The sequence below is a fragment of the Chenopodium quinoa genome, unplaced genomic scaffold, assembly GCF_001683475.1.
Source record: "Chenopodium quinoa cultivar QQ74 unplaced genomic scaffold, ASM168347v1, whole genome shotgun sequence".
Classification (NCBI taxonomy): Eukaryota; Viridiplantae; Streptophyta; class Magnoliopsida; order Caryophyllales; family Amaranthaceae; genus Chenopodium; species Chenopodium quinoa.
Window position 1 is genome coordinate 2,084,135 of NW_018743574.1, and position 10,435 is coordinate 2,094,569.

At 35.3% G+C, this 10,435-nt stretch overlaps 1 protein-coding gene across 3 annotated transcripts; it reads left to right on the top strand.

Moving 5' to 3' along the window:
• Window positions 1-506: 506 nt before the first annotated feature.
• On the top strand, window positions 507-10,011 carry LOC110681967 (flap endonuclease 1). 3 transcript variants are annotated; one of them, XM_021858157.1, is made up of 18 exons: window positions 507-663; window positions 766-882; window positions 1,007-1,065; window positions 2,010-2,069; window positions 2,250-2,303; window positions 2,392-2,440; window positions 2,577-2,624; window positions 3,242-3,307; window positions 3,392-3,442; window positions 3,628-3,747; window positions 3,825-3,909; window positions 4,999-5,080; window positions 5,695-5,809; window positions 5,904-5,960; window positions 6,070-6,116; window positions 6,204-6,258; window positions 9,415-9,534; window positions 9,690-10,011. In XM_021858157.1, exons 1-17 carry the CDS (start codon window positions 652-654, stop codon window positions 9,481-9,483), a joined length of 1,146 nt encoding a protein of 381 aa, XP_021713849.1. In that variant the 5' UTR covers window positions 507-651; the 3' UTR covers window positions 9,484-9,534; window positions 9,690-10,011. The 3 variants fall into 3 exon arrangements, with proteins under 3 accessions (XP_021713849.1, XP_021713850.1, XP_021713848.1); XM_021858158.1 differs by having other exon boundaries at window positions 9,695-10,011; XM_021858156.1 differs by lacking the exon at window positions 9,690-10,011 and adding an exon at window positions 7,230-7,413 and having other exon boundaries at window positions 9,415-9,512.
• The last annotated feature ends 424 nt before the right edge of the window (window positions 10,012-10,435 follow it).

The following is a 10,435-nucleotide window of genomic DNA, read 5'->3' on the forward strand; positions in this document are numbered from 1 at the left end:
AAATATCTCACCCCGCCCTACCATTATTTGTTCATCTTACAATCACTACCAATCGTGAATGTCGGTGCTACTAATTGTACCGACATTCACTATTGTAAACAGTTTACAAGTACAATGATATGATATCAGAAGCTGATAGAAAACCACAGAGGATAAATAAAAAAGACAGGATTTTATAAATAACACTCCCTCTATTTCATATGGAGTATAAAATAATTTGTTAGTATTATAATTTATTACTCCGTATAATTATTATTATTATCATCATTACTCTGTATTATTTTTGGAGAATAAAAAAATGTAATTACAACTACCACAACTCTCATGTTGTGAATCTTGTGATTGATCATTGAGCCAAGCACTACTCAATACTCATAGACCATAGACCACCATCATTTTTGAAAAAAAAAAAATTGAAGATGGCCCAATAAGTCAAGTAGTAAACTCGGCCCATTTGATGGAATTATTGGGCTTTTGTCAGGCCCATGCCTGAAATACAAGCCCAATAGTACGAAAAACTATTCTGAAGAAGGCGGGAAAAAAAATACGGACTATAGTTGAGCCGCGGCACAAAAAGAGGAGAGAGAAAAGGAGAGTGTGAAGTACGAAGAAGAAGCAAATTTCAGCAATTACAGATTTTGTTTATTTCAAATGGGAATTAAGGTTTGAATTTAATCTTTTTTATCATAAGTTTTCCTAATTTTGAACCCTAAATTTCTAATTTTGTTTTTGTTTTTTGGTTGAATAATTGAAAATTAAAATTAGGGTTTAACGAAGTTGCTGGCGGATAATGCACCCAAATGCATGAAAGAGCAGAAATTTGAGAGCTATTTTAATCGGAAAATCGCTATTGATGCTAGCATGAGCATCTATCAATTCCTTGTTTGTTCCTTTTTTCTTTTTTTTTTTTCAATTTTCTTTTAAAATTCGATTCTCATTTTTTGGGTTTTATTGATTTTAATATTTTTGTAAAAAAATTAATAAATTGTGTTGTTAATTGTTGTAGATTGTGGTTGGGAGAACTGGAACTGAGATGCTTACAAATGAGGCTGGTGAAGTTACAAGGTATTACTATCTTATTTCAAGAATGACCCTTTTTTGTTTTCTTTTTTCTTTTAATTAATTAAATTATTATCATGATATAATGATTGTTTATCTGGCGCCTGTATGGATGTGGGTATGGGAGTGGACTGGGGCGGGAAAGCTGATGTATGATGGTAAGCGCTGTGCTTGATTTTTAAGGTGATGAAGTAATGGCAATAAGGATGTTCATGTTATAGACCTAAGTTTGTACTTGTAGATGATTGCATTAATTATGCCACTACTTTACATGATTCACCCAAACTAACTTGGTAGGGTCGAATATGTTCGGCCTAAACAAAGTTCCCTTGGATAGATCAAATTGTTGCTTCCATTCTATTACTCTGGAACAAAAGTGGACTAGTTTAATGTGATATTTGATGTTGTCCGTTAGAAATTTTAGCTCAAAATGTTGCCGTCTAGTGGTTATTCGAACTATGTTGAAAATAGATAGTTGATTCGAGTCATTGGTTCACTTAAGGGGCATTTGGTTCAGGATAACGGAAACGTAGTGGAAAGGAAACAAATAAGAGGGGGGAAAGGAATCAAATAACTATTACCTTTTCATTTGTTTGGTTTAACCATGGAAAGGAGAGAAATAGGAATTTTGTAATTGAGGGTAAGGGTATTCGCAACCCTAAGTTTTTTAGAGGTAACAAAGGAGGGGTAACCATTACCCTTAGGTAATGGTAATTGTTACCATGCCTTCTAACCAAACACACAGTAACGATATCGGTTTAGTTGGATCCGTTTCCACTCCAAAAAAATACACTAGCCAAACGTCACCTTAATGTTTTCTAATATATATATATATATATATATATATATATATATATATATATAGACACACACACACATTTTTTTTTTTTTAATTTAGTGTTGATTTTTCTACTTTAAGTAATTTGTGTTTTCAATGATTCTGCACCCAGTCACTTGCAGGGGATGTTTTCACGGACCATAAGGCTTCTTGAAGCTGGAATTAAGCCTGTGTAAGTTCTCCCATGCATTTGTGCTCTTTTTGGATATTTTTGAGCAAATACAGTTTCATGTAACTGTAAATCATAGACTGAAAACGTGATATGAAGACAATGTTGCTATGTGACAAATGGCTTGCACTGTTAATGATCATGTTTCTTTTATTTGATTCGAGTGAAATTTTTTCCTTCCAGTTACGTCTTTGATGGACCACCACCTGATTTGAAGAAACAAGAACTTGCTAAACGGTATGGGTGCTCTTTATTTGTTATTTGATCAGATCTCAGCACAGTGATATTATTGATTCGAATCCTTTAATTGGACTCTGCATGATAGTTATGCCAAACGAGCTGATGCCACTGAGGATTTGACAGAGGCCATTGAGGTATATTGCTGCAAATTATTACTTCGTCAAATAACAATTTTTCAACATCTAAATGTGCTACAAACTGCCTCTATTTTTCCTGGTGGGCTATTAAATTTCTTCTTTAACCATATATCTGGTGAAATTATTGATGCAGAAAGGCGATAAAGATAGTATTGAGAAGTTCAGTAAACGGACTGTGAAGGTACATCTCTTTCTCTATTTAAAAGTGCTGTTAGTGCAAGCTGCATCCTGCAGGGATCCAATTTTATTACTTGTTGGTATAGTTGCTATTAATAAATCAGAAGTCTTTGGATCTTGCCGTGGTTTCTTATTTGGTTCAAGTTCAGTAGGGGGTGTGGGGGCTGGTATTTATGTTGCATTGTATTAAGATGTTCCATGACTACTTGAAAAATACGTAGGCAGAAATGCAAATAGTTTATCAAACTTTGTCACTTTGTAGCTGAATTTGTTTGTGTTTCCTTCTCAGCGGTAAGATCATTCATTGTCTCAAAATGATCAGAACCACTCAAAAGATCACCTGTACGATGAAGAATTTCTTAATTTAAGTATTTTAATATCTATATATAAGGCAATTACTTAGAAGTTTAGATATCAATCCTTCCCATTAGAAAGGATTCATTATTGATTATCTTGAACCAAACTTGCATGGGTGAGCAAATCTCTGGACTCTAGTTTATTATGGAGGGCATATCTACAGGGATTGTCTTATTCTTGATTGTTTCAGCAATAACACCCAGCAATGATGTGTAAGTCTCCTCTTTCTGTTGTAACTTTAATACTACCTCTACATTGTTGCAGGTGACGAAACAACACAATGATGACTGCAAAAAATTACTAGGATTAATGGGAGTACCTGTGGTTGAGGTGATTCTCTTAGTTTTTAAATTGCTTATTGTGTCATACTTTGTCCATTCTTATGTAAGCAAGATTTCTTTTCTGGTTTTGCAGGCTCCTTCTGAAGCAGAGGCACAGTGTGCCGCACTTTGCATATCTGGAAAAGTATGTAATACTTCCGTATTTTAATATGATCTTCCCCTCTTCCCCTAAATGATTGTGTTTGAATGAAGAGAAGCATCATACGTACCATGTTATTATAGGTTATTGTATATTCAGTGCTGTTGGTTTTAAATTTTTAATTAGCATAATCTCATGGACAATGCTTTGTTCTTTTTTTGCCTTTCCAGGTTTATGCTGTGGCTTCTGAAGATATGGATTCTTTAACCTTTGGAGCTCCTAAATTTCTCCGTCATTTGATGGATCCAAGCTCAAAAAAAATTCCAGTCATGGAATTTGAAACAGCTAAGGTTGGGGACCATGTAACTGTTGGGGTTCATTTTAAGTTGTTAGGCTGAGTCCTCTATTTACAGTATCTCTGATTCAGGTCTTGGAGGAGCTTAGTCTTACAATGGATCAATTCATTGATTTGTGCATTCTTTCTGGATGTGATTACTGTGAGAGTATTAAAGGTAACTAGAGACACTTTTGAACTCATTTATATATTATTACAGTGATAATTGTCTTGCTGTATGAATGTAGAATAAAATGTATGACTCTTGTATTTGAGTTGTTTCTGTATTAAGGATTAAATAACCAAAAGGTTATCAAATTGACATCTTAATAAAACAAAAATGTGCTATACCATGCATCCACTCTTCTTGGTTTCACTGGGAAGTGGGACTTCTATATGTAAAGTTTTATTCAGGAAAAATCTTTTGAATTATGAGTTACATAAGCTTGTTTATCTTGGAAACTTGAAGTATTCTAGAATCTATTATTCTTATAGATTTTCCTGACGAGGGAGTTTAGTTAGCTGTTGATGGTGGTGAGGTTTCTTGCAGTTTTTTTTTATCTTCATGAGACACAAATACACAGATAATTTCACTTTGTCTTTTGGGAAGGTAATGTCCTGAAGTGGTTGGCAGTGATCTTGGAGAACTTCAGTGCTAGTGGTATGCCCTGGGTTTGGGGACCCAACAAAGCGCTATTGCCTGAGGTGTGTTATGTTTGGATAATGACGAGAGTCATGAGACGTGCAACCACTAGTTTTGTATTTTACGAGGCTTTCTTTAACAGAACCAGCTCTTTAGTATGGAGGGTTTGTGTCTGTATTCGTGGTGTTATCGGTTGATCCTATCGCCATTGTGGAGTATTTGTTAGGAATGAGGGATGGAAGGAGTAGTGGCTCCTCTACCCCCTCTCCCCTCCGTGAATGTGTGATTTGGTTGGAGAGAAATGACTAGATCTTCTGAATCGGGGCCATTATTAATTTCCTTCTTAGCAAAGATTATCTAGTGAAGGGAATGTAATGTCTTGCATATTGCTTTGAGAGCCGTGTTCTTTGCTTCAAAAGAAAAAGATACAGTGGATCGTTGAGCTAAGTTTGATATCGTAGAGGCACAATTTATTTTATTATTATTTTTTTTAGGGGGGGGGGGATATGAGGACAATTTAATATGGTAATTATGATTGTTTATCTTTTTTTTTTTTGGTAAAGAATGCTTCTTGCCCAGAAGTTTTTCTCGTTTTGTAGTTAGTAATTGAAATCTAACTTGCAGGTATTGGTGGACTGACTGCATTGAAGCTCATTCGTCAGCATGGATCTATTGAGAATATACTAGAAAACATAAATAAAGAGAGGTACATTTGAATCCCGTGCCTTGAACTTCCAAAATCTCATTCATTATTATTTTATTTCTAGTTTAATGATTTTCACGGACATGTTTTATGCTAATTGGGTTGTTGTTACTACAAGCTCTCTAGCCTTTTTGATTGTGTTAATCCTTGATTTAATAATTTATTCAGCTAAATTGTCCTGATATTTTGGTTCTGCTGGTGAAAGTATAGTGGTTATATCCTTATCTTGCTTACTTTTATTTCACTGATTACTGATAAGCAACCTTTAAAATAATAGGAATTCCATGGAGACATTGCAGTGTAAACACATCCAAAGAAGATTAGAATTTCTCAGTTTTTTTTTCTTTTTCTTTTTCCCTTCTCATTCTTGATTTTTATAATTTTATGGATACTTGTTACTTCCAGACGCTATATATGCCGAAATATGGTTAATGTGGTCTTTCAATTACCCTGAGATCCTTTTTTTTAGAGTACTTTGCCTGGTAGGTGTCTAAAAACAGGATTGCTTTATCATATATAATTCATAATTATGTATTGTTAAATGTGGCTGTCTCTGTTTTTCTTTTCATGATCTGGTCTGGTAATATTCAGTGCTAAATTTAAGTATTTATGTGCAGGTACCAAATACCTGAAGATTGGCCCTATCAGGAGGCCAGACGGTTATTTAAAGAGCCTCTAGTGCATCCTGGAAACGAGGAGCCTGAGCTCAAGTGGAGCTCTCCTGATGAGGAGGTTGACTTTTATTTTATTATTTTTTTAGTATTAGTTTTTTTTTTTATTCTTTTCAGTAAGAAGTTGCTCTAAAAGGTTGTCTTTTTCTTTTTAGGGTTTGGTGAACTTTTTAGTGAAGGAGAATGGCTTTAATATCGATAGAGTAACAAAGGTAATCTTTGTCTCCAGGAGTGTTTCTATTTATCTGGTTAAGCATGCAATTATGATCCATTACAAAGTAAATAGTATTAGTTTAATTCCTTTTTAATCTCTTTTTTTAGGCAATTGAAAAAATTAAGGCAGCTAAGAGCAAGTCATCACAGGGACGGTAAGTAATTACTAAAGAGTTTGTGAAATCCTTACATTGGTTTCTTGTTTCTTTACTGGTTTACATTGCCATTTTATTTGCTTGCAGGCTGGAGGCTTTCTTTAAGCCAACTGTGACTAATTCTGTTCCAATCAAAAGGAAGGTATGTCTGCATTAGTTATGAATTACGTATAAGATATAAGCATATAACTATAGAAAATCACTAGTATGCTTTCCATCCAACCATCAAGGTATCAGGTAGACAAGCACTAGCTAGTTTTTTTGCGTTTTTTCATCACTGTCTGATATTGCTTGGTTTGTGTTACTTTATACTGCTATCTTCAAAAGTTAGTAATCCTTTTCGATTCGGATGAAAGTAATATTTTTACTTTGACTGTAAATCTATTAGTGAGCATTTATAACTGTGCTTTCAACTTCAGTAAAACAAAAGAAATCTTTGTACTTCAATCATGCTAAAATGGGATCTTGTATATCTCAATGCTTGCCCCTAGTGGATTATTGAATTTTAGGAGGCTTTGGAGAGGGGGGGGGGGGGGGGGGGGGGGGGGGGGGGGGGGGGGGGGGGGGGGGGGGGGAGGGCCGGAGGGGGAAGTTAAAGCTAAATTAATATTACTCCCTTCATCCCAATATAAACTTTCCTTTTCTCATATGCACACATATTCAGGAAAGAGAATGGCGGTGGGACTTTGTTGAGTATAGTTGAATAACAAAATTAACGTACTGGGTGCTGTTTACTGTTTGTTAATTGAGATGAGATTAAGGTGGGAGAGCGCAAGATAAGATTAGTTATTGGAGAGTGAGAATGTGAGATATAATTAAATTTAGTCGACCCTCATGTCTCACCCAAGTGGATATGATATTGATATAGAGGGAGTACCATTTTGATTTTTTTTTATTCTTAAAAAAAAAACACTTAATGTCTGAAACTGTATTTCAACTGGGATAACATATTTTTTATCCTTATATCATCTGACAAACATTTAAGGTAATAAAATAGAAATGACAGGAGAATCGATGGCAAGAAAAAAACATACTAGAACCTTCAAGGCTTCAACTATCATCCATTAAATGTTTATGTAATCAGGAATTGTAATGTTGTATGGTGGCTGGCAGGGAACCAAATGCATGCTTGGCTCTTTCAAACAAGGAAACAGGTCTAGAATCCATTCATCACCAGCTAGTCATTATCAGACTGAAAAACATGCTGCCTTAAGCCTGTGGTCTGTAGGTTTGGGCTCCAAGCATTTGGCACCATCAATTCCAGTTCCTTTCTTTGGCGCATGAGCTGACTCCCCTGGTGAACATTCAGAAAAAACATTGCTTATTCTTCTAATTTCAGATCCTTAAAAAATCTTAACTGCAATGAATATACAGGACTTGTACATTATTGATAAGAGAACAATTAAGAGCACAAAATGTGAACGTATGAATAGCCATAAATTGTTCCTTAATATTTCGAAGTAGCACCAAGATTCGCATTTCGTATTTTATCAAGCTGAGTAAGAAGTTAATATGCTAACCAATATTGGGCCAAATAGTAGGCAGTTTGTTTCTAAGGGCTGTGCTGGTTTGGGTATTAGTTATGGGATAAAAATATGTGAGAGATCCTACTACCCAATCTATATGAGTTGGTTATATATCTTCTGATTGGATTATGAGACAACCTACTTTCAGGCTTGAGTTATAATTTACATAGACTTGTCATGTGTAGTGGCTAAATATTAAACCTGCCAATGTCAGTCCTTTAATTGCTCTTGATAGTTGATACTTACATAGGCTTATACTATAGCTTGAACACAATGATTTTTGTGTTCCTAGCTCTGGGATGGATGCATATGGAGATTGGATTGTAGATTTGTATCATTGTGTTTACTATTCATCTTATTTGGAGGTCTACTGTTTCTCCTGGATGCGAATGTTCTTTAAGTATTTAAATGTTTCTGGTACGGAAAATGGAGCATGTTGCTCAACTGCTCAAGTTAGAGTTCTGGAGATTTAAGGGACGGAAAGGAGTTAAAACTGCTAGAAACTGGTATTTGGTTATCTGATGGGACTGATTATATTGAGAACTGTTAATGTGGAGTTATTACTATTATATTTCCAGAGTGACATGCTTGGCGATACTCTGTTGGGTTTTAATTGTAAGATGAAATTGAATTCCTAATTAAGATAAGTATTGAGAAGTCTGAGAGGAGCCACCTTTTATTGGATGGATAGAACTTGTGATAAATTTTCAGGGATTCAGGCATTCTGCATCAGTTTGTAGAATTTCAAGGCATCACATGCAATATTAGCACATTAAACACTGGTTGAGAACTAGTGGTAAATTATGTTCTGTACCGGAGATGGTGCCATGAGCAGCACAATGGTTGAGGACTTGATTTTCTGTGATTGGGGGTCATTAGACCACAGTTGAGGACTTGAGATTCATTATGTTGTATGATTGAGATGGTCCCTTGTAATTTGTAATATTGTGGGTGATGATTCATTGTATGTGGTTACTGGAGCTTGATTTTGGCGAATCTGGTGATCATAATCCTGATTGATGGCTATAGCTGTGTTGGTGTAGCTTGCTGTCAAATCCATGGATGGAGTTCTGTGCATGGCAGAAAGCCTATTTTGAACTTTCCAGAACCACTGATGTTAGGCTCAGTAGCTCTGAAGTATAATAACTTAAAAACAATTGGGAAAGGAGTTTATAATTCTTAGATTTTTTTAGTTTGAGGTTGGGGAGCTGATGAGATATGTTGAAGTGGCATCAATCTCTAATCCTTTTTCATTATTCTTTAGAAAACTTTTCCTTGTTGAGATCATATCCCCCCCCCCCCCCCACACAACACACACACACACACACGTTGTTGTCCTAAGTAAAAGGCAGGTGGGCTTTGAGAATATTGAGATAATGAATCTTTTTTATTTCGAAGTTGTCTTAGAAGATGTGCTCTCTTACACCCTCAGCATATTGTCAACAACGGATCTAGTTTGATAGGCTTGAGCTTGTAAAACCATCTGAGTATGTCTATTTGCGTGTGTGTGTGTTTCACAGTGTTTGCACTTTGGCTGTGGGTAAAGCTACTCTTTGAATAATCATACTTGTATAAAACTTATTATTTTCCTGTTTTTTTTTAGGCATATCCCTTCTGGGTAACTGATGATTGCTAGATGAAATGTTCCTGGGTGCTATGTCATAGGGACATTGAAACACATTTTAATTTTACACGAGAAAACATTAAGCTGACAATTTAATACCTGGGTAATTTAAGTGTAATATTGTTTGGATGATTGTGTTTTTATACAGGAAACTGTGGATTCTACCTCAAAGAATACATCAAACAAAAAGCAGAAGGCTGGTGGTAAGAAGAAATAGAATTCCTTCTGCATGGATTCAAATTGCTGTAATACCAAGACTGTCTTTCATGTAAGTAGAAATTTTCCGATACATTTATTTATACAGGTATTTTAGAATTCTAGTTTCAGAACAGATCAATAAGAAAAATCAAACACCACATGTTCGATATTAGGAGACTGTTATCTTTGTTTGATTTGCTATATGCATGCCATTTTCTTTTGCAGGGCAGGTTGTATTCCATTTGAGGCCACGTTTCCCCCCGGTTGTTAATTTAGGACTCAGAAGGATCATTTGCAAATGTAAATGGATAGTTGGCAAAAGTATGCAGTATTTTTCCTTCTTGTATCTGCTGTTGAGTTAGGTGCTGCTTCATGTTCATGTAAACTTGAATTAGCACTTAAACTTATGTTGTATGACGGAATGAATTAGCTGTTAATGTCATGTTGGTATTTTATCCTGGTGAATTAGACTGAATGCTCCCAGATTGGCAATTGCCATTTTCCTTGCAAAGTTGCAAGCCAGACATGATAGAGACTATATGCTCCATATTTGCAGGGGATTCTCTCTTATCAATCCACAAGGGCATTGGTGTTGCGTAAAAGATGTCAAACAAGTGAAGGGTCGAGATTACATCTTTAAAATCTTACATCTTTAAAATCAAAGGTGCAGATTAAATCTGTTACATTAGCTACCAAAATAGTGTAGACGTGGAATAACCTTCCCTTGTATACCTTATACTATACGGACTGCCTTTCTAGGACTAAGGGGCAGAGAAGAACTTATTTATATTATTCATTTAATATGCATTACATCTTAAATGGATCGATCCTAAGGCTTGAGAATCGATCCCAAGATCTCTTAGAAGAGGATGAAAGCTCTAACCACTTGAGCTATCCCTCACTTTCAATTGCAAACTTTATATTGAATTATGATATCTGATTTCAATATATGTGTTTGGAGATTTCAAACC

Bases quoted from the DNA above. Each gene is read 5' to 3' on its own strand.
- LOC110681967 (XM_021858156.1), top strand. The intron at 2,304-2,391 runs GTATGGGTGCTC...TCTGCATGATAG, and splicing joins AAACAAGAACTTGCTAAACG to TTATGCCAAACGAGCTGATG. The intron at 5,081-5,694 runs GTACATTTGAAT...ATTTATGTGCAG, and splicing joins GAAAACATAAATAAAGAGAG to GTACCAAATACCTGAAGATT.